This window comes from Homalodisca vitripennis, unplaced genomic scaffold (genome assembly GCF_021130785.1).
Source record: "Homalodisca vitripennis isolate AUS2020 unplaced genomic scaffold, UT_GWSS_2.1 ScUCBcl_399;HRSCAF=2300, whole genome shotgun sequence".
In the NCBI taxonomy this organism is placed as follows: Eukaryota; Metazoa; Arthropoda; class Insecta; order Hemiptera; family Cicadellidae; genus Homalodisca; species Homalodisca vitripennis.
Window position 1 is genome coordinate 19,827 of NW_025776516.1, and position 25,582 is coordinate 45,408.

Here is a 25,582-nt window from a genome sequence, read left to right on the forward strand (position 1 = left end):
AAGACATTGTAACGATTGTTGACGAAAATAATGAAATTTGGTTTAAGGCTAAAGATGTTGCAGAGGTGTTAGAATATGAAAATACTAGACAAGCAATCATATTAAACGTTGATGATGATGACAAAATTCAATATTTTTACTTAAAAAACAAGGGTCTATTCGAATGGCCCCTTAACAATCTTCATCCCTGTACTGTTTTTATTAATGAACCAGGTCTCTCAAAATAAAAATTGCTTGTTAAATTTTTTCTATCTAAATGGAGTCAGTCATAGATCTAAGAAATAATCAACTAAAATTCAATAATAAAGAAATTTTAACAATTGTTGACGAAAATAATGAATTTTGGTTTAAGGCTAAAGATGTTGCAGAAATATTGGAATATAACAATACAGAAAAAGCGATTAGAAATAATGTCGATGAAGGTGACAAATCTCAATACTTTTATCTAAAAGATAAGGTAGCCCTCGAGGGCCACCTCGCAAATATTCACAAAGATACTATTTTCATTAATGAATCAGGACTTTATTCGTTAATTTTAAGATCTCATAAAATAGAAGCAAAAAGCTTTCAACAATGGGTTACGAGAGATGTTTTACCAAGCATTCGTAAATTTGGTGTGTACAAACTTGAAAACAAGATTAAATATTTAGAGGACAAAGTTAAGCACTTGCAAATTAAAGATGAAATCAAAACGGAAATAATTGCAAAACAAAGTGTAAAAATTGACTTAATGAAACCAGATCTTGTTTGTAAAGATTTTGATAAGAAAAAACACCATGTTTTTGTGTTAATTAAGAAGAATCACATGTGGGAATGGCCTTATTACGTTATCAGAGCTCAAAAGAGAGAAATACCGAAAAGATTGAAAGAACTTGAAATTGATTACCCAGAAATGGAAATTTTATTAAGACATGGAGATCCAAATAGTATAAATCTCTACAACCAAATGAAAGAATCTTTGAATATTTTATACAACGGAAATCATTTTACAACAAATATGACAGAATCTCGACTGATTTGTAGAATATCTAAATTACACGATGAAAATGTTAATAAATTTTATTAAACTCTCGAATTATGATATTTTGTTTGTAAATGTTTTTGAAGATAAGGTAACCATTGAATGATTCGTCCACACTCGCAAAGAGTCGGTTTCTTTTGACTTTCTCGTTTAATTCTTCTAGCACAATCTCTACAAAAAGCCTTCTTGTTATCTTTACTATAATGCCAATCGTAAAATTTGGAAATATCCTTAATTTCTTTACAAACGCAACATTTTTTCTCTTCTAACGTTAATTTTTCTAATTTATCGTATAATTCTCTTGCATATTTTTTATGACAATCCTTACAATAATACTATAATCCATCTTTGGTATTCTTATTTTTATGAAAAGCTTCAAAATCTTTAAATTCTTTGCACCTTGAACATTTCTTTTGAGCCTCCATTTATATAGAAAAAATCTTTGACTTTCTCAATTCATATTCATAAAACTTTCCGGTTATTTCTTCATTATTTAAATCTTTTATACTATAAGTTACAGGATCTGTGTTATTAATTTGATAAATCACAAAGATTTCTCTTGACCAATTGTTCTTATATTTGTTCGAAAATGTTTGTTTTTTACTAACAATTCTTACATGATCATTGACTTTAAATTTAGTTTTCGTGTGAATTTCTGGTGGAACATACTTAAAAACCGACTCTAATAACTCTTTTTCTGCATCTTTATCTACGTCTTTAGGCTTCATTTTGATTGTGCTGTGAACTGTATCGTTATAATTGTTTACGATTTTTTGAAGAATATCGATCCATTTAAAGTTTTTATTAATCTCAAAAATTACTTTCATTCTCTCATTTTGAGTTCTGTTATATCTCTCTACAATACTTGATTTCTCTTCGTTTTCAGTATGATAAATCTTAATGTTGTATTTTCTCAAAACATCGTTAAATTCTTTATTTTTAAACTCTAAACCCTTATCTGTATGAAGTAGGTTGGGAGGTTTGTGATTCATCCTTATGGCATCTTTTACTATATCTTCGAAAGCTTTTGAAATATCCTTGCCGTTTTTTCTTTTGATAGCTCTTGACCAAGCATATTTTGAGAAAGTATCAATAACATTTAACATATACTTAAATCCATCATTTTGATCTGAATAGTTAGACATTATAACTAAATCTGCTGCCCATAAATCGTCAATTCCTAATGTTATAATTTTTCTCTTTTTAAACTTTTTTCGTACTGGTGCATGAATTTCTCTAGCTTCAATCTCGATTTCTTCCTTATTCTTAGATTCTTTCTTTACTTGTTTTTCATTTGGATTCTTTATAAATTTACTCTTATTTGTCTTACATTTTGAACATTTTGCTGCAATTCTATACAATCCGTTTTGAGTTTGAACGATTTTAGAATCTATATTTTTTGTTTTTTTCTTGCATTTGTGGCAGTGAATCAAATCATCTTCCATTTACATGTTAAAGTTTCCAAGTTTATTTAATTCGTCTAATATATCAGATTTTGCTTCATTTTTATAGCCATACGGTACTGTATCGATCTTATTTTCTAGGACAATTCTCTTATCATCTTTAGCGTTTAGTGCCAGTTTGTTTATGGTGATGGTATACAATTCATGTTTATAGCTTTTTATTACAGTCATCTCCCTAAATTCTTCTTTATCTTCGAACAAACATCTCTTCAAGTTTTCGATATTATTTTATTGTTTTATTTACAACGCTTCTCTTAATTCCTTTACACCTAACTGGATTTTTGTCTAGATATTTGTACGAGTACATCTTTGATCTTAAACCACAAAAATTCTTCTAAAACTTCGCTATTTAGTTCGTCTTTGAATTTTCCTATGACTTTCTTATTTTTAGTAGTGAAACATTCATGATCTTTTGGATAATCACTTGTATCAAAGTCATCTATATTTTCTTTAATAATTTTAAAAGGATCTCGTTTCAATTCTAGAAAATAACTGTCTGTATCCATGTAACACAGATTCAAATCTGGATCAAACTTCTTTAATTTGTTGTAATAAAACTCGTACATTAGCAATTTTGAGAGGTCGAGAACTGAAAATCCTATGTAAATCGGTTTGTTAAATTTAACCTTTTGTTTGTACATGTGACTCGCTATACAGTTGTCGTCAAAGATGTTAAAGCATTTGAAATTTGTTTTCTTAGCTTGTTTCATTGAAAATTCTTCATTTCCTAGTCTAATATCACATCTATTTCGCACATTTTCCATACTTTTTCCAAAAACAGAGTTGTTCATTAACTTGTAAAAGTCCTTTTCAAAGTCGCTTGTAGCTTTGGTTCTCATGTTTGTGTTAAAATCAATGTATTCTTTCATAAAAGGCTTCTGATCGAATGCGATAACTCTATTCACATGTTTTAACACCATTCCTTGTTCCAGATAGAATTTCAAATTTCTCGAATGAACAACGTATTCAGTTTTTATCCAGTAGAGTTGTGCAAAGTTTGTTGTTATAATGTTCTGGAGCAAGAGGTAAATCTTTGTGATGTTCATGCAAATTTGTTGGATATTCAAGATCAACTTCTAAAATATATCCATAATCTTCGTCGCCAGTGAGTTCCAAAATTGTTTCTTTCCATTCTGCTGTTGTATACGTTTTAGGATCCATCCATTTGATTTCGTTATATGGTAAATTTTGCATAAGTCCATACCCATAAAGGTTGTTTGCATCGACGTACAACAAATAGTTTTCGGGCTTTGTCTTATCAAAATCTTTTAAATATTTGTTATTTGCTTTCACATATCGTTTAATACACTGAGAAATGCCTCCGCGAATACCTTTTTCGATCATCAAATACATATTATAATCACTAATTAATTGTAATTCTATCTTCGTTAATTTTAACATAGCATCCCATGCAAGACTGGGAGCTGTTAGATAGTGTGCTGGATCAAGTTTATAGCAATTCAAACAAATATTCCTAAAATTTTCAAAGATATCAGCGAGCAATAGAACATCTTGAATGTTATAGAGATCGGAGTAATTTCCTAGATTTTTTACTTTTAATTTGTTCCATACATTTAAGTAGTGTTGAAAATCTTTCTCAGATATGCTCTCGTCTGTCAAAAGTGAATAGAAATCTTGAATTCTCAATTCTTCTGTGTAATCAAGTTTTTCAATACTGTCGATAAATTCGTAAGGAAATATGCCTTTTCCAGATAGAATTTTAAAGATTTCTTCTTCGTCATTTGGTTGTCTATCTAGAATTGCGTTCAGACCATCTTGTATAAAATGATTTGTATGTTTGAAATCATCTTTTTTGAGGTTTTTAGCTAACTTTTCTATAGACGATGCCATAAATCTGAACGTATCTACGAAAGAAAACTTGATGAACTTTCTTGGTTTATCATCTTCAAACTCATACCCATATCCTGAATTTACTGAATAATTTATATATTTCTCATCTGTGTTTGCGATCAAATCAACATTACCATACTGTTTAGCCAATTCTTTTATGTACAAATGAGCATCGTAATTTGACATATTGTGGCAGAAAACGGGAATATTTTGAGGAAATTTGAGATTCAAGTTACAAGATAAATGAGCAGCACCTCGAAATTTACCTGTTAAATGACAATGATCTCGTACTTTTTTTCTTGTTTGATTATCAAAACCCTCACATTCACAAATATGACAAAGACTGGAATTTTGATACGAAATTTCTTCTTCTTCAGTTAATTTCATGGGTTTTTGGTTCTTAGAATTATATTTTTTAGCTATGTATTTCGATAATTTATTGAGCTCTTCAAACAATTGTTTTGGAACATTCGGCAAATCTTCTTCATTTTTGGCTCGATAACATATCGGTTTGTACATGCGATTTGTCACATTTGACACTAAATATAGAGTAAAACCATAAGGAATGTGCTTCTGAATCTTGGTTGTAGTCGACTTTTGCGGATTGTTTTTGCATGTGAGAATCTTCTCTAATATGCTTTCAAAATCCATATAAATAACGTAAGGATGAGAAAATTTCTTTTGATAATTAATAAATGTTGTTGTTTGACCTGGAAACGGCATAATTGGCTTACAAACTTCGTGATTTTTACAAATTTCTAAATGGTCTGTTAAATCTCCAGATTTGTAGAAATGGCTTAAACATCTTCTGCATAGAAATTTTTTATTTTTACACTTAGATAACTGAGAGAAAACGAGCTTATTTAAATCTGTTATCAAAACATAATGAGATTTGTCATCTTGTTTAACATACAATAAATTGATTTCTAACTCGGCATCATAAATTTCTGAAATTTGTAACGGAACAATATTGAGTTTTTCATCAAAACTATAGACATTTACAGACATTTTCGGATAATTATACTTTGCTTTACTGCTTCGTTTTTCAAATAATTGTATATCTTTTAAGGACATTGGATACTCGAAACCTGAAAATATCTCGTCATTTACAAATTTCTCGTATTGCTTTGCTCTGTCAGCATTCTTTTCAGGTTTTTCAATAGCGCATCGGATAGAATAAACAAAACAGAAATCATCTTTATTTTTGATATTTACACAAGCTTTCTTATCTTTGATTTTCTTTGGCAAATCGATATATGATCCTACATTCATTATTTCGTGTTTATTAAGGCTCAAAACTAGTTGTTTGCAGCTTTTAAATGTCCATCCAGAACCCTTATTTGGATGATTTGTCTGTTCTCGATGTGTTAATTTATTAAATTGCTTAGTAATAAAGTCGTTTACATCAAAGATCTCGTCTGCTTTTATAGTAAAGTACATTGGACAAGTTTGTGTTTCACCGTTCACTAAAGTTCGTTCGTATTCGCATTCTAAAGAGAGATATCCTTTACTATTTTTCACAGTTTCTTGAAATTTTTCGATTAAACTTTTAATTTCTGGGCGCAAAATAGAAAGATATTTGTAAATTGACATGAAATTGTCGTTCAAATTTGTTAAAATGTATTGCTTAAATAGACCATGTATTGAGGATAAAACTTCTACATCAATGATATTTTCAGGTTTCTCATTAAGAGTTTTGTCAATTTCTTCGATCATTTCAGACTTAGTTTTTATCGTTTGTTTCAATGGACAATTTCTCAGCGATTGATTGAATTTTTTCATCTTTAAATAGATTGAGATCTATTTTACTTTCCTTAAAATTTTTCTTTAGTTCACGCAATTTTTCTATATTGTATATCTTCTCGTGACCATCGATTTGATTCTCTTTAGCCCAAGTCCTCAAAAAATTTAGTTCTTTATTATAAATTTCTTTGTTCTTCAAATGATTTTTCGACTTATAATGTCGGGTAAAATGATGTTCGAAAACATCTTTTTTGCAGTACGGGCAGGATATCTTTTTTCCTCTCCATTTAAATAGGGAAAATTTGAATCTGCCAAGTTTTACTTTTTAGTAAAATATCTTTTTATTAAGCTGAAAAATAGCAATAATTCAGTAGATTTCTAAGGATTTTTATCAAAATTTGATAAAAATCAGCACAATTTATGGTTGAACAGCCTTTGATTCTTCTATTTAAAGAAGAAAAATTTGTTTAACTAACACTTTGAAAAGTACAGATTTTTACTAAAATTTGATACAAATCAGCACAATTTATGGTTAAACGGCCTTTGATTCTTCTATTTATATAGAAAAAATTTTATTTAGAGATTTTTTAAACTTCAATTTTGTAGTGATTTTTCGAGAAATATCGTTCACATTATCAACTTTAAAGCTAAAAATTCGCAATAATTAGAGAAATTCAGTAGATTTTCAGGATTTTTCAAAAAAAAACTCTAGTATATATGCACCTTAAGAGCTGTGGTTTTGACCCTAAAAACACGTTTTTAGGGTCAAAACCCCGGTTTTTTGTGTATTTTGGAAGTATAGTGTTGATTTTTCACCTTAAAAGTGTAGAAGTATTAATTTTTTTCTATGTAAATGGCACTGTTACAAGAGTTGAATAAGGTTGGTGATTTAACATTCAAAGAATACAAGAAATTAATAGAATTAGAAGAAAATAAGAAATACAAAATTGTGAATTTGGAGAAAATGAAAGATAAATTCGGGTTTACAATAATTGCCGAGTTGGAAGATTGTAAAGTACACTTGCCAAACAGATTTTTGACTGTTTTTGGATGAAAAAAAGATTAAAGAATTGAACAAAAATGAAAAATTACACTTGGTTGTTACTGGAAAGAAGACTATTAAAGATAAAGACTGTGTTACAATTAACTTCGTGGAATAAAGATTTCGAAGATTTCTGGATTTTTTCATTAAAACAGCTTAGAAATTAGAAGCCTACAATGAACAGTAAAACGGCTATAGATTCGGTTAATTTTTCATTCGTGAGTTACAGATTAGTTTATTGTCCTTTAAACAGTATTTTACGTTGATTTTCTGACTGTCCCAAAAGTGAGCTAGAACCCTCACATTCATATCTACTTATATATATATATATATATATATATATATATATATATATATATATATATTATATATATATACACACAGTAGAGTCCCGTTAATCCGACCTAATTGGGACCGAGCCCTATTCGGATTATGTGATTGTTCGGATTAGCCAGAATTACATAAAAATACGGTTTTAAACTTGAGATGGGTATATTTTGTTATAAAATTATCAACATTGTTTATTAAAACATGTTTTCTGACTGTTGCATTGTATTTCTTGACAAATAAAAGTGTTTGCGAATACTAAGCACATTTACCGTATTTAGTGTGAGAGTTCTATTGTTAAGCAATGTGAGCGTACTGGATATTGTACGGGTCCACGCGTTCAATAGTTGTACGAAACTACGCGTCATCCAATAGACTCTTCAATGCGACAGAAAGACGATAACTGAATTTATGTCTTTTAACAATTAATATTGTACTCAATAATAATATCAGTACTGTGCGTCCAAATTTCGTTTTGATTTAACTTCTTAATACAGTAATTTAACTCATACTTAACCTATAAGTTTCAATTTGATACTGTATTTAACTTCATTATTTATGTACTGTACCGTACACAATTTGTCTTAATAAAATACTGTACAGTATGTCTATTTAATTAAAGTTTCCTTTGTTTATGTACGAAATGATGCACCCATTTTCATTTTGTATGTAATTAGTTCCTATAACTGTTCATTATCGTTATAAATAATTCCTCCTGGACCTGTTCGGATTAACCGACGTTCGGATTACACGTGTTCGGATTAGCGGGACTCCACTGTATATATATATATATATATATATATATATATATATATGATCACTTTAATTTACTTTGGCCTTAGTGTTCTTTTATCCAAAGCCTTTCTCTCCCGATTTTGCCTCTCTCCTGATTAAAAATATATATAAATATACTCAGCTCTGAGAAAGCACTTTTGTCAAAATACAACTTAGATAGGTTTCATAAGTCATTAAATGCTTGTTAAATTTTACAGTGTTAGTTAGCTGTGTCTCTTATATCTGCGCTGCTAGCAGTTATCCGCTCCTTTACACATATTTTAATAGGCTTTGCATGTGTACGAGTATGACCGCTACTGGTTTAGGTGAATTATATTTCCAACGCCAATGTCGAGTCTGCCTTGATGCTACGGTCAAGAAAATACAATTCCCCAAAAAGTTTATAATTATGGCCATTGTAATTTACTTTCTTTGTTTTAGTATGTTTTTCCATAGTTTTTTCCCCCGATCAATAAAATATATATCACAGATCAGAGAACCCTACTTCTGTCAAAAGAGAATTAAGATGGATTTTATATCAATCTTTAAATTTATAGTCAAAGTTTTTAATATTTTCTAAATGTCGCACATTTAGAGCTAGAATTGGTATATAAGTTCAGAAAAACAGTGCAGCGTAATTTATAGAATAATTATTGTCAACTGCTTCAAAGGGAGTCTTCAGAGTCAATTGTGACTATCTTATGTTTTAGGACATTTTCTAAGGTAGATTAGTACTTACCTATTCGTTGAAATATATAACGGTGCAAAATATTATGGTAATTCTTTCGACAATTTATTCACTATAAATGTAAATAAATTAAAAATAATAAAAAAATGTTTACACAGGACAGTTGATATTTATTTATTTATATTTATATACACATAATATATCTGTACATCAGTTAACCTTAGTTTTGACGTCCATTTACTTCTTATTGGCAGGTGGTTTTTAAAATTTTTTGTGAGTCTTTTTTAAAAAGTTACAAAAAAAATAAATTAAGAAGGTAAGAAAATAGTTGAATGAGCAAGCATTCTGATATGTTGGAGTATACCATTAAAAATACCCAGCGTGATGTTATCTGTACTAAAAGTGACATCTACCATCTTACTGATCTAACATAGGCAATAAACTTTGGGTACTATGAGAATAAATCATCATATTATAGAGAATATGTTTATGCATATTACTTACAAAATATAAATTTATACCATTGTTCATTAAGTTAAATTTACTGTGATGTTGAAGGGTACTTTTATGTATGTAACATGTTATAAAATTGACACTTTACTAGATTATCAGATAATGTTATTACATTTCAGCAATGTCTCGCTCAATACTGAGTACTGACATGTATCCAAATCAACTGGTCAAAACAGCTGATTTAGAGTAGCTAAGACTCTTATCAGAAACAAATTAAATACCATAATACTTCTAGGACCAATAATTTATAGAGACCAAAGTCAATTTTTATGCATAAAAGAACAAACTACAGATAATTTGTAGCAATGAGTAATATTTAATATTGATCAATTCAGCAGCATAAATAAAGACGTATATGTGTGACGCACATGTGTAGATTTTTGGTATTGCTTTGTATCATGTTCATGACGCTACCATGTCATCTCTTGGTTTGAAAGTGTTAACATTTAACATTAATTTAGTATGATCAATGATGAACTTTTAAAATGTACAGGTGCTGGTTGAAATCCATGCCGCTGGCCTGAACCCAGTGGACACTTACATCAGAGAGAAGAAGTTCGGTTATGATCCTAAGCTTCCAGTTGTTTTGGGCGGAGAGGCTGCTGGGAAAATCGTAAAATTGGGAAAAGAAGCAGAAAAGAAATACAAGGTATAAATATGTTTACTATGTCTAAAGTCACGAAAGTTATGTATTGATAAAAAGATTTGTTTATTAGATAACAGAGAATAGTAAAGGTATGGAGTTAAATTGTTCCATGCTTCAATACTACATCCATCTCAAAGACAGTTTTATACAGTGGGAACATCATTGTTCCTCAGCCTGTACATTACGTGTATATTTTACTCTTAAACATGGCACATGATAAAGTAGCATTGCAAGAATTAAAGTTTATTCTGGCAGAATTATGTTTTACTATGATACTATATTAGTAGTTGATAATTGCCTGTAAATTAGTCTAAAATCTAAATTACCATTCTGTGATCAGGTAAACGATCACGTCATCTGTAGTCTGCACGCCCCCAACTATGGAGGATACGCAGAGTACGTCGCCTGTGATGTTACTGACCTCATCCCATTGACACACAACCTGAGTTTCTCACAAGGTGCTGCGGTATACGTGCCTTACTTTACAGCGTACAAAGCTCTTGTTGCAAGGTGATTCATACTCTTAGTAATACAAAGTTTAAAAAATGGCTTTCTGATTGTATCTAAATGAAGTTTTTTTACTGCTTGTACCAGCTTAATCTACACATACATTAATTCTCAACAGCCCCTTGCAAAATTTGAAAAGTTTCTGCTAAAGCTTTTCTTCCTTTCAGTAAAAACTTGACTCAAACTTGCTTTGACTTGAAATTCATCGCAAAATACTTGTTTAATTATTATAACTGAAATATTAAGAAAATTAACTAGACAAATCTACAAGTAAGTACAACAACCAAATATCTGGTGGTGTATTGGTTGTATATGCAAACAGCACAATTCCTTGATGCCTTTTAGGTACTAAATACATACAGTTCTGGAATTTCACCTATTGTATCTTGGTATTACTTTTAGCTATGAAACATACAGTTAGTGTATAAGGAATAATTATTTCTTGTTAAATTTGTGTGTTTCTTCTTAGGTGTAAAATGCAGCCAAAAGAATTGGTGATGGTTCACGGAGCGAGTGGTGGAGTAGGAGTAGCTGCTGTACAGATTGCTAAAGCCTATGGTAAGTTATTGACTTGGTAAAATTATTCTGAAATTGTATACTAATAATACCCAAAGAAGTTTCAATTGAAGGTCATTGCAGCACAGGTTTGAAGATTCCACAATGTGTGCAACACGAGTTGCATATACAAGTATGCATGTTTGGTTTAGATGAATTGTTGTCATATACATTTGATTTACATTCAAACCTAATTATTTGGTGATCTTTAATCCTCCAAGTGATATCAATATAATTTTCAAGTGCTTCTACATGTTTAAGCTTAAGACAGTTTTTTAACATTTCTTTTTAAATACAAACGTGTGTTCAAATATCATGAATTATTATACATATTGTTTTCAGAAAAAGCATGTGATAAATAACAAACAAAATACTAATTGGCAAATAAAATGTGACTGGAAGCTCTTTTGTTTTGTTTCAATTGATTTTAAAATGTAGTAATGATAATTTTACAAAGTGTACGAATTGTGTCATATTATATTCTGAATAAAATAAAGTTACACCAAACCGTTTTGAACAAAACACAAATCTGATTGTTTGCGGACTTGTATTTCTTCTGATAATCTCCGAAATTACACTTTCAGTTTCTTTATTGCATAGAGAAATCTTTCCTACATTTTACTTTACTAAGAATGCAAATATTGAATAAACCATTTGTTTGTAACATGACAAAAATCACAGTGGGACACCAGCACTTTGAAAGTTATTGCTATCACATTTTGCCCTCAAAAACAGTTTTTTTTTAAAAATAAGTAATAGGGATGGTACAAATAAAATTTTATTTGCAGGACAGTTTAACAACTGTTTCAAAACAGTCTAAATAAATCTGTTAATTCAGAAATAATTATTGCTATAGGTTTGCTCGTCTGTTTGTTATGAAGTTCAACAAAAAATACATGATACTTAATTTGTCTTCAATGTTTTATCTACACTTTGACTATTGATTTATTGTCCATTAAACATATTACAACATTCAAATTGCAACTTCAGCTACCACATAACCAAAAACCTGGCTGACCTGTCTGTTAATAATTTCCTCAGTGATTTTGATTAGACAAACTGTTTTCGTGTTCGATCGTGTTATATACCTTTTGGCAATATCATCATTTCTTTCATACTTTTAAAGCCTTTGCCATTGTGCAGTAGGAGCTTGCTGTAAGTATTGTACCAAAGTGGGAGAGTTTATTGTTAATAGCATACTCAGTGATAACAGTGAGGGGCCTTGTTTATCAGATCATTGACCCCAGCTACACAGCTTCAGTGATGAAATGATTCAAAGATATAAATGAGGTTATTCAAAAGTCAGAAGTGAAATATAAATTACTTGTAGACTTAAATTACTGAATTTAAACTTTCTCAATTTTTAACTCTCAATTTCTGATTACAAGCTTAATAGTAGTACTTGACATAAGGTCTTAGAACATACTGTATGTTTTTTATTATTATGTCTTTTAACTGCTATAACCATTTCCCAATGCCATTTGCTTAAAGTGTTGGGTTGTATTATGTACACTTACTTGTGTGACGAAAAGAAAATTCTGTACAATATATATTTAAGAAAATGTTCATAATTTGTTTTTTAGGAATTAATTAAAATTGAAAAATATGATCATTCCATAATTGCTGAAATAAAAATACATAACAATTAAAAGGTTTACCATTCAAACTAATAATGCATCTTTAGTTTAATACTTCATTGAAAGTCACAATCTACCTTTCTTCCAACTAAGCCAGAAGGAATATTTGTTGTTAAAATCTTTTGAATCTTTCTAAGTTTTTTTGAGCTAATAAATGTTGTTATTTCTGCTTCATGGTGATATAATTATTTGGAAACAGCTAAAATAGACATTTTAAATTCAAAACTTTATTATATGTTTTTCTTTAAATTAATTATGTGCGTTTTCCTTTATTTCTTTATTCACTATGATGCTTGGGTGGTATAAAACTTTTACTAAAAACCTAACCAATTTGTACTTATAAACCAAACTAATTGTAATGCCTGCAGTCTGTTTGATATACAAGATGACAATTATATAAAAAATTGTATATTTCTAAAAACTAAACTTTAGGATAATTAAAATATTTTAAATTTCTCTGTTTGATCAATTTTTCTGTAATTTTTAATTATAATGTAAGATTTACGCATTTCGTTGTGCTCACCACCTTCCTTCAGTCATTTATAATAAAAAATTAAAAAGAATAGAGAAAAAGTTGGTTAAGATACAGAGGAATAAAATTATTGTATTTTTGTCATGTGGATTGGTGCATGGAAAATAACTGCAAGTTTTATGATTAAACTAATCCAATGAACAATAACTGTTGTATAATTCAGTGTAAAATATAATTGCCACAGATAGTGTACTGAAATATTGAATATTTATAGTCAAACCAGTAGTAGTTAATAATTGATTGATTGACTGATTCTTAATTGGTATCCTGAAAACGTTTTCAGGAGCAGTAGTAGCTGTGTCAGCTGGATCCGAGGCAGGATTGAAACTTTTAAATGACCTGGGTGCAGATGTGATCGTGGATCATAGGTGAGATGGTGCATATTAAAAGTAGTATATATTATTGAGAAAAAAATAATAAAATAAAAAAATGTCCATAATTATTTTACATAAATATTCCAGATATTCATTTATTTGATTACACTATTTTGGTAAAGTTATGTCTTTTCAAGTAATAATGTAAATGAAAAAATAATATAATAAAGAGATTGCAAAAAACAAATCAATTTAAAGTTGAGTTGTGAAAGCTTTTGAAGGTTAAGAAAATTTGTCTTATTTAGATAGTATGGTTATATTCTTATACAACAAACATTTAGTACGTATATTCCATCTATCCAGTGATGGGGTATTTTTAATTTAAAACTGCTTTTGGGTCAATTTGTTGGATTTATAATTATGCTGACACCACATCAAAGTTTGTAACATCTGTACCTTAATTTGGAATGTTTTATTGAATTGATCATTTTGAAGATTGATCACACTTAAAATACTTTTTAGGTTATTGAATTAAACGAAATTACTCTGGTGGATGTTTTGGGGCAAGTTTTTAGTGCCAGATGAACACTTTTAATATGTTTTTAAGGCTCTTTTTATAATGTGAATATGTTTTTACCACATATATGTCGCTACTATTTTCAGTTTCTATCCTCTGATTAACTTACTTTATTAGTATACTATAATACTGTAACTACTATATTCTCTGAAATATCCAAAGGATTTTGCTCTTTGTCACTAAAAAATACTATCATCATAATCAAATAAAATGTTTTAAATTTTTTCACTTGCAAAATGATGTGTTATCTGTGACCGCAAACAAACACTGCTTGATTTGTAGTAATGCAAGATAAGTGAATACTAGCATGATCTAGTGGCAACTTAATAAACTAATAACAGTACAAATTGTGAATAAACCTTATTGGAGATTGTCTTGCTGAGGAAAGAGAGTGGGTAATTTACATCGTTTCAACATCAGAGATATTTAGATTACAAAACATAATCTGATGTTAAAAACTATGTAAATTGTTCGTTTTGAGCTTCTTCGTTGTCAACTTTAAAATTTCTTCAGACGAGCATAGCTCCAGATTCCAGGAGTCAAGTCCTGTATCCTGGGTCATATTATTCAATAATGAAAAAATTAAACTGAATTAATTTATTATTAAAGAACTATTTCAATTCCAGAGAGGATGGTCACTTGCAGAAAGCTCTGGCCAAGGCGGGTCGGCCAGGGTTCGATGTTATTTTTGAGAATAGAGCAGACCTGAACCTGGGTTCGGATTTGGCAGCCCTGGGAGTGGGTGGCAGGATAGCGGTAAGTTGAGACTCTTGACAACAGCTAACATTGAAACAATGATGTTTATCTGTATAATCCAAGTACCATTTACTTATATTAATTATATCAGATGTGTCCACTAAATGCTAAAAGATAATATTTTTATGAATTCATTACATATAATATAAATAATTATCTATCACAGTATTATGAATTAGCTGTATTATGAGTGGGTTAATCAGTTAGATTTCTTTTATCAATTTACAAAATGTGTCTTGCATTACCTTTACATTCATCATATTTTAATTTGTAATTGTTGTTTTCTGATTACTGTTATCAATATATGTTTGAAGCACATATTTCTCAGTTTTTAACGTATTGGAAAAACTGCACACCTGTAAACCATGTATTTTGTAAAGGTTCGAGAATAAATTATTTGATTTATAATTCTCTGTATTGTGTTTATGATACCAAAGTAATCAGTATGAAATGCACTTTCTTGTGAGATATTCATAAAAAAAATTGTCTACTGAAAAAAAGTCATTAAACATTTCAATAAAAAAATATTAAAAATTACTTTTGACACAGAATTAATAAAATTAAATGTGCTCTTGCTGTGTGAGACAAGTGTGTTATGAAAATTCTATTAATTTCTAATATTACTATCAGTTGTCATGCAAAATAATGTACGAATAACCGAAATACAACTAATTTTTTTAACACAGCATTGCATTCGGGGTATGAGTGAAGTTAATGGCCAAAGTTGCCAATCAAAATTCAATGTTATTAGCATATTCTGCTCATCCTCCTTAAAAATCTATAGAGGGTGCAAATTACAAATAAGTATGTTTTTAATATTAAAATGGCAATTTTATTTTGTGGTTATATTTGTGTACTGTGCTTCTTGTTATGTATGATTTTCAGCGTTATCTGTGCCCGATAGTTTATCTGTGTGTTCTGTGGTCAGAACTAACTACTATAAGCACCAACAACCGTCCCATGGGGGTGAAAATGACAAATAATGAATTTAGAACATTAAAGTGGAAATACTTCTCTTGCAAGATAGTAGGAAGTTATGGTTAGGTTAATTTAAAATATCTTTTTTTTTCTGGCTAGCATTTAATGTTTTAGTGATAGGTACTACCTCGAGGAATGTTTTTCGTTTGTCACCATCAGTGCAGAGGATCTACATTGGTTGATGGCTCAGAGGCACTTGTGTCAGGCCAATATGAACTTTTATTCTCAGTAGGTATAAATGAACAAAAAAGTCTTTTATTTGGGTACAATTCTTCTGATTTCAGCATATTGTTATTTTTAACACATCCAGGATGACACAACGGCTGATGTCAGCCAGCAACCAATAGGAAGTAGACTCACGCTCACAAGACCACTTGACGCCCAGCATAGATGTAGATCAAAGAGATAATGCTCTGCATGAGAAAGTAGTTCCACTCTTTATTAATGTTCTATAATTCTGTTATATGTAATTTTCACCCTTTGAAACCTTGTTTGTTCAGTAGGACGATAGCAATAGGTATTTGAGATATCAATGGTGTTTGTTAAAATGAACACATTGTATATATAGTTTTAATCCATTTAACGTTCTAATTTTTCAATTACTTTTAGAGTTTGGAAATTGAATGTATAATCATGTTTCTAGAAATTCAACGAATCCATTTATGTGTTTTTGACAGTCATTGAAAATAATTTCTTCAAGTTATAAATGACTTCTGTCCCACCAGGTTGTGGGATCTAGAGGAGTTGTGGAAGTGGATCCACGTAACTTTATCAGGACTGAAGGCACAGTGCTGGGTGTGCATTTACGGAAAACTACTCCGGTTAAACTGAGATTAACATAAAAAGTAATAACTTAAACTTATCTTTCAGTCCTGATCAAGTGGAAATCTGCAAATTCAATAGTGCACAACTTCATTAATATGAGTATGTTTCCTAAAAAAAATGTAATTTTAACATACATAATCATATTGCATGGGGTGTAAAAAATAAAATTGTGTTTTTTGTTGAAGTAGTTGGAATTTAAAATGGTTCACCACGATTTTGTTTTGTAACAGATTGTGGGATCTAGAGGTCCTGTAGAAGTGGACCCTCGCAACTTTATCAGGACTGAAGGATCAGTGCTTGGTGTAAACATTTCTAAAATCACCAAGGTAAAAAACTTCATATTTGTGTCTTTTCATCTATTATTATCAGTAATAAAACAATCATAATAGATGTATTAAATCCTTATAATAGTTTTATAAGGCTGTTAGTTTTTGTGTGAATTAGAAAATTTAGCCAAATTCCAGTAATCAGTCACCACATGATGTTCAGAGGTGACTAACTGCCCAAGGTCATATCATAATCCAGATATTTAGTAATATATTTCGTTATACACCAGTATTTTAAATCAAGTAATAAGTAAAATTAGTTTGCTGTAGGGTAGTCTAAATATAATGAATTTTTATTTTCCATATTAATTTAAGAGTTGAACTTGTAATAATCAATTTCTGTGTGGAAGAGATTGGTATGAAAAAAAACACTATTAATTGAGTTTATGTTTTGACAAATTTTAATAGAGTATATATTTTTATTACTAATGAATAGATACTGTACATTGTCAGTATGTCATGCTATGTGCATATTTGTATGAATCCAAGCTGATTGATTAGATGAATAGCCAAATATTTTGATATAATACAAGTATAATAAGTAAGTTAACAATAAATGTATTTTATTATTTTCCAGGAGGAGTTTGTGGAGTTCTCATCTGCTCTTGTGGCAGGTATGGAGAAGGGCTGGCTAAAGCCTGTGGTAGGGAAGGAGTATTCTATAGAGGAAATACAAAAAGCTCACAGCGATCTCATCAAGGCACATGGAGCGTATGGGAAAATGGTTCTTAAAATAAGATAACCTTAGCGATGAGAGAGAGAAGTTAGGAAGTAATTGTGAATAGTATATTACAATAAAAGCCCTCTAAACTGGGAGTGCAGGCCACAGGCCTTTTACTCCAAACTGTGGTAAAGGAGGCTAAATAAAAATGTCTATTTCAGCTCAGTAGGAAGATAAGTAGATTTTGTATGTGGTCTGTCATCTTGAAATATTAATTTTAAGATACCTAAATTAAATGTATCATGAATTTTATTATTTCAAGACGCAAACAATTTACTGAGATTGAGAACTTCAAAACAATGATGTCCAGTTTATGCAAAGTGATTATTACAATTTAATATTGCAATATTTTGAAAGCCTCGCAATTCTACAACCAATACAACCATACAAGATATATAAATAGTTATAATCTCATAAGTAAGATTTTTAACACTTTGTACTCTATATAGAGTCATTTAAATGTGTGGATTTTTACACCTATCCATTTTAAATGATTATATGGTTGATGTAAAATAGCTAAGAACATAAAAAATGAGGTAGTTGTGAGTTATTAAATATAAACGTGCCAGATTTTGTTCCAATAAGTTACAATCTCCTTTCAAAAATCTGAATAGCTGTTGTCGTGGAACCTTAAATCGTTACACACAAATTCTTAGTTTCCTAGAGACAGTGAACGTAAAGCAGAGCTACAATTTTTAGCACACCAGTCAAGTTTGTTTGGTACAGTTCCACTTAATTTCAAACATATTTATTTCATTACTGTTCATTTACATTGTGTGGCGTTAATTTCTTTTTATCAGTAATTGTATTAGTTTTCAAAAGATACAAATGATATCAACAAATAAGTTAAAATCATACTAGCTAGGCTTAGGATCCAAGCTCTCTTGTTACATGAGCTTTTATTGGGTTGTGCAATTATTCAACAAGATTGCTTTTACTACATACCTACATATTAGTTCCTTGGTATTTAAAGAATTCTTGATATCAAAGTTTCATTTAAGGCATTTATTGTAGTTTAATGTTAATATAATAGTTTGACTTTGATTTTATTCTTTATTGAAATGGGAATTAAATGTGGTTATATCAAAATATCTTTAATGAGGTACACAATATTTATGAAGAAAGTATTTTTTACTGTACGTATTTTACTGATTTAAGTTTTAACACATATTTATAATATTAACTCATAATTAAAAATATTCTTGATGTTGAACATTAACCCTCTTAGTGGCAAGCGCCGTCTGAGACGTATGATTCACGCCGCCACGAAGTGGCAAGCGCCGTCACAGCCATCGCTTCACATTTAAGGGCGTTGCTCCGCAACCGTGCATTATATTTAGGCCTAGTTTGAACTATCGTATTCTCCATGAAATTTCCTATACATATCATATAGTATAGTGTGTATTCATGTTACTAATGTTTGCTGGCTTAAATGATTCCGACGGTTTTCGTTTGACCTGGTGTTAGACGAGAGAACAGCTGTCTACTCGTCTCGTCACTGTTTTGTTTGGCGACTTTGGTTATCAGTATATTATTGTTTATCGCGTTGTTTGTGTTACCGGTAAATGTTTAGGTTATTCGTTCCTCATGGAAAATGTTGGGGTACTTTGGGATTATACCAACTACACCAGTATGAGGAACACAAACAAATAAATTTATAGAAAAAAAAAACATTATAGAACGAAAAAGCAACTCTTCAATTACAAACTTACAATGATTATTAATTGTTAATGGGTTTCCTGTGACGCACAGAAAGCAGCAATATCAAGGATGAGTGAGTGTAGTGGATATCCGCCTTCAGCCGCAAACTGCCGACCGCCACGAATATTTTAGATTTAGGCAACTAGTCACGATCTTGTAAAAAACAAATGGTCCCTTCTTCCTCCTGGGTAAAATCCCAAATTCTCATAGTGTCATCCATCACTAATCTATTACACACACAGTAAAACACGAAAGTACAAGAATGCGGCGCACCAGCTGAACGGGCGGCGATATTCTGTAATCACGTTATCTACTAGACCGCTCGACTTTGACCTCTGTCTGAGGATGGGGAGGGGTTTGCGATAAGACAATTCCTGTTTTATATTTACGAAATATACTGTGCTATGATAAACTAAGCCACTATTATAGGCCCTACACTACTGGGAGTAAAAGACAAGCCCTAGTGACTAGTGACTCGGAGTAAAAGAAACAACAAACAAAAAAAACAAAAAAAACAGTTTGTACATTGATTTAGTTTTTCCCTTCTAACTTTTTTGTTCTTGTAAATAGGAAAAAATGCATAGATAGTAATTTGTTTAGAATAAAATTGTGTATATTCTGTGAATTTGACATTATATTGTAGCTCCAGTAGTTTCAAAGTGACGGACAGTAGAACTTAAAAAATTATTTTTTCTAAAAAAATTTTTTTACACATCTACAATGATATTAATCTGAAAATAATGGTAAGGCATCAAATATTATATTTATTCTTATTCTATAGTTCATGAGGAAAACAAAAATATATAATGTTGCTAGGTTATCACTTAGATAATATTTTCTAAAAAATAAGTTTAACGATCACGGCAATTTACCCAAAAAACGGCCTGCCACTGAGACCACAAATGACCGCCACTTATAGGGTTAAAGGATAACAATTTGTTATAAGTTGATTTATACATTTCTTATCTTTGTTGTTATATAATTATATAAAATCAGTGTCCATGATGATATTTTGGCAATAGTTCATTTGAAAGCAATTTATTTTGCAAATAAAACTTAAAATTGAAATAAAAGGAGTACACTACAACACAGAAATATAATATATTTAAATGCCTAAAGAAAACAAAACTGATACTGCGATAAACTATTATGATGTGACAATACACACAAAAGATGATACAGTGGATCCAACATTTAAAACAGTGGTTTTTTGTATATACATTTGTTATGAAAAATATCTACAACAATGTTGTAGATTTTTGTTACTGAGAATACTTATTTTTACTAAAAGGGTTAATTTGTAAATAAGCAATTAGTAAGTAAGTATTTAGCAATATACCAAGCAATATATTTTATCCTAAAATTGTATGACTAAAATGTACATTAAATCTGTAATTTTATATTATAAACAAACTCAATTCTCACTGACTAATTTTCTCTCAAAAACCACATTTAAATCAATTAAAACAGGAGGTTTTATGAAGTAAGGTTATTTACTGGTAAGTTTTTAGTTAAAAAATAATTATATAAATTGTTTTCAAGTATTGCATTTTTATGTATTTCTTAGATGGTGTAGTAGGTATTTTATTTCAGTCCAGAATGAGCCCATTATTCAGCCATTGTTACTATATATATTTTTGTGTATGCAGTCTTGTTTTTACAGAAGTATGAAGACTGATAGGAAATAAAATGTTATATTATTCATCTAGTATTGTTTTATTATAACATTCCTAGTTTCAAGAGTAATTTTGACATGACGTTTTATAATTCGATGGGCCAGCTGCACGCACCAAAAAACATGACTCATGCGGTGTTACCTCGATCTGAGGTGTTCCATTTAAGGCTTGAAGTGCAAGCGAGAGCGTGGAACGAGCGACAAAGAGGCACAATCGGCCTCCGTGTTCGGCACCTGTCTCTCTCCTCTTTGAGTGAGTGATGCGTCCGCGTGGACAGCTGCTGTACAATAATACATTTACATGTTTCGTCAAGTATGAAGTGCAGTGCAAAGTATATGTGGTGTCAATTGTTTATAGCAACGATAATTGCAGCGATAAAGGTAATGAATCTTTCGATATTAAATATATGTTCAGTGATATATTGCCGAATATTCGTGCTTTCATCATTAAAATAAATAGCATCAGTCCACTAGTGCAGCGATTGTAGGTTATGTTATAATTGACAAAACTATAACAATAAGTTAACAGAACTATTTCACGAATAAAATCAATGGCTTTACTATTCAATCGAAATAATTGTTTTAATTAAAAAAAATTAAAAACATAAATGTTAAATCTTCCACATATCATAACAACGTGTCTGAAATGACAAGTTGGACCAGCCAGCTGTCAAAGGGAACAATTTTCTCCTATATCAAACACATTGAGGTGGGCTTTTTTAAAGCTAGAGTTATAAAAATGTTAATAATGTTTCCAAATTTTAAATTTAAGATTTATGAACAATTGACATAATTGTATTTATGCGTACAAATAAATGTAACTTGATCAATTCCATTGTGATTTCCATTTACCTCCTTCTCTATATCCATACAAAATATCTCTCAAACAAATAAAATTAAAATTTTCTTTTGAAAAAATGCAACCATTCCATCAGTATTTTCTTATGACGTTTTTAATTTTCAACTATCGTCAGTAAACCGACTTTATAGATAACCAGTTTTTTTTTTACAGGTTATGTATTTATATAGAAATAAAGTATTTTAGTAACACAAGTCTATTATGACTTGGTAACAAATCAGTTAAACAAATTTATTTATTGAGAAATGATATTTAATACTTGAAATATTGTAAAATATGTTTTAATTAAAGACTGTGTTAGTGAAACCTTTCACTCGAACTAGAAAATTTTAATTTGTGTCTGTCTGTCTGCACGATATCTCAAAAACTAACTGACCTTTAAGATATTACTAAATGTTAATAAAAACAATACTTTTCCAAATTGTTTATTTTTTGGACGAGGCCTTTTCCAATTGCTCCAAGAGTCTTCAATAACCTTATAGACTTGATTATAAGAGCAACACTGAGTTTGATCCTTGGGATTTGGCTCAGGGTTAACAAATATTGACATATGGTGACAATAAGTAAACAGACTGAGTACAATCATATGAGGTTTCAAAGTGTGACATTTTTATTCATAAAGGTAAAAGAAAAAATTATAGGGTGGAAAGATAATGTTATAATTGGTTATAATATTTGATTTCAGCGCACTCTTGTGTTGTATTACTCTCGTCAGCTTATGGAAACTTTTATTATTCGAACATTACTTTGAAACCTAACTTAATGAACAAATATGTGAAAGGTTATGTGGCAAGGAATCTCGAGATAGCTTTTATCTGTAGACTTTAAATTTAGTATGAAGCTTTATTTCTTTATAGAGGAGAATGAGTTATAAATGGTGGTGTGTGTCTTAACTATGATAATTGGCTGAGCGTCATTGAAACGGTGGCGTAACTAACGCCAATGCAACCAATGCGGTGCATTGGGGCGCAGGCCTTCAGGGGGCGCAGGCCCTAGAAGGGCGCAAAAGCGTTTTTTTTTTAATTGAAGCTAAATTTGTGGGTAACAAAAACATTTGACCACCGAGTTTGTATTCGTTATTCTAACAGTACAATAGTATGAACTATTAATACACTATTTAAAAATATTCTCATGATGAGTATATTTGAAATGAAATATGATAACTAGTCCACTCAAGTCTAGGTTATCTGCGATGTTACTATGCCGGACTGATACGTTCAGTTTGAATGTTGGGACACTACTGAGCCGCGCGCTGTCCCCACAACTCAGTTTTACTCCGTAACTGCTGCGCATCTCAAGGTCATGCGGCATGTGCCCTCTCGTGTGCCGGGTGCCTGGGCGAGTCCAAGTCTCGGCGGGGGAGGGGTGGCCGCTGCGCACTCACAGACTAGTCACCCTGTCCTGTCAGTCGGTCCTTGTTAGTACGATTGTGCGGTTCAGTAGTGTGAGTTTTATTACAAAACAATTTTGTCTGTGTATTTGTTATACAATTTAAATCAGTGGACCGTTTTTACCGTATAAATTTGTGCGTTTTTAATGGATTTCGTTATGATTGTTTGTGATTGAACGAAATGGACGGAAACAAAAGACCTAGTGGTGCCGAGTTCCGAAAAAGGAAAAAACAAGAAGAAGAAAAAGTGAAGAAACTACCAAAGATTGACACGTTTTTTAAAAAACGGGATTTTGCTGATACCTCTCAAAGTCAATCAGGTGACGATGGTGTTGGTGAGAATGAATGTGGGCTTGGGGGTAAAATATCCACGTCAGAAGATATCGTCGAATTGAATGTTCTTGCCGATAACCAAACTTCAGAAGTCCACCAAAATGTGAGTAAGTCTGCTGATTTAAATATTACATATACTGCTCCTTCTACATCAGCAACTGGCGGAAGTATTTCAGTACAAGAAAATACTGATGTCTTTGGTATAATCTGCAATGATGGTGGAGTAGAGAGTACAGACATAGCTCTTTTCTCAGAAGATATTAACAATGATGAATTGAAATCTCGGATTTTGAACTCCGAACCGTGTAGACCTCAAGGGCCATTCCCTAAAGACATTAAAACAAATAGATCCTTTTCGAAAGATTATTATTTTTCCGAAACGAAAACTGGTCAAAAAATTGAGCGCTTTTGGCTTTGTTACTCTCCGTCTTTAAATGGCGTGTATTGTGAACCATGTTGGCTGTTTGCTAACAGACTTGATAAAAACTTTAACAATGCATGGTCTACTGGGAAAATTAATGATTGGAGAAATCTGTCAACAAAAATTAAAGACCACGAATTGAGTAAGTGCCATATTAATGCATGTATCGCATATGGAATAAGAAAAAATAATAGAGATATTAAAACTCTTTTCTATGACAAAGAAGATAAACTGGTTGAAGTAATAAAGAGAATTTTGGATGTTATCATAACAATGTCAACCTGTAATCTAGCTCTTAGAGGTCATCGATCTGAGAGCATAAAAAATGTTAAGAGTGAGTCAGGAAATTTTCTGAATATTATTGATCTCCTTTCTAGATACGACCCTATTTTAAAGAATCACCTGGAAAACGAAGATAGTAGGGTAAAATACTTAAGCCCTTCAATTCAAAACGAGCTTATTCATTTGACATCTCATCAGATTTTGAGTGAAATATTGACTGATGTTTAACAGTCTTCATTTTTTTTCTCTCATTTTAGATACTACACAAGACATTTCGAAAATTGATCAGTTATCAATAATCTTAAGATATGTTTTATACAAACCAGACCTAAATCAGCTTGAGATAATGGAATCCTTTTTAGGCTTTGTGCAAGTACTAGACCAGTCAGCCGAAGGACTAGAGGATCTTGTAGTTAAATTTATAGAAGAAAAGAAAATATCTTTTGATAAGTGCCGAGGTCAAGGATATGATGGCGCTTCTGTCATGAATGGAATTTACACAGGACTGCAGACCAGAATAAAATCAAAGTCTCCTAACGCTGAGTATGTCCATTGTGCTAGTCACAATTTAAATTTAGTTTTAAACGACAGTGTGAAATCGATTTCAGAGATTTCATCATTCTATGATACAATAAACAGTATTTATGTATTTTTCGGCCAAAGCCTACCAAGATGGCAATGTTTAAAAGAGTTGACCGACTCCTGTGTTATCAAGTTAACCTTGAAAAAACTCTGTCCTACTAGGTGGTCGTCAAGGTACGACGCTTTACTATCAATCAATGTAAATTTTGTCGCTGTGCTGAAGTGTCTATCGAAAATAATTTTGACTTCAAGCAAGAACAATGAAGTCGCAGAAGCAACTGGTCTTATAAAGGAAATGTCTTCTTTTGAGTTTGTTTTGATGTTAGTGTTTCAAAGTCGAATTTTAGAAAGAATCCAGATCACGTCGAAAACCCTACAGAGGTCCGACGTTAATCTAGACGATGCAAAGAATCTCCTTCAGAAGTGTTTAAATACTGTGAGCCAACTGCGAGGAGAATTCGACGATGTCCTAGATCAAGCTAGGAGGTTAGCTGCTAAGTGGAATATTGATTCGTCAATGACCTCCAAACGTAAAAGAAAAGT

General features: G+C 30.9%; 1 protein-coding gene across 3 annotated transcripts in view; it reads left to right on the forward strand.

Moving 5' to 3' along the window:
* The window catches only part of LOC124370656 (quinone oxidoreductase-like), a 35,882-nt gene extending 17,986 nt beyond the window's left edge, over window positions 1-17,896 (forward strand). For 2 of the 3 annotated variants that reach the window (XM_046828942.1, XM_046828944.1), the window contains 7 exons: window positions 9,916-10,071; window positions 10,409-10,578; window positions 11,045-11,133; window positions 13,583-13,667; window positions 14,817-14,946; window positions 16,980-17,075; window positions 17,653-17,896. In XM_046828942.1, the coding sequence (XP_046684898.1) occupies window positions 9,916-10,071; window positions 10,409-10,578; window positions 11,045-11,133; window positions 13,583-13,667; window positions 14,817-14,946; window positions 16,980-17,075; window positions 17,653-17,817 (891 nt within the window). In that variant the 3' untranslated portion in view covers window positions 17,818-17,896. Of the gene's footprint in view, window positions 1-9,915; window positions 10,072-10,408; window positions 10,579-11,044; window positions 11,134-13,582; window positions 13,668-14,816; window positions 14,947-16,649; window positions 16,746-16,979; window positions 17,076-17,652 lie in introns of all 3 variants that reach the window. The other variant, XM_046828943.1, reaches the window with a different exon arrangement.
* The last annotated feature ends 7,686 nt before the right edge of the window (window positions 17,897-25,582 follow it).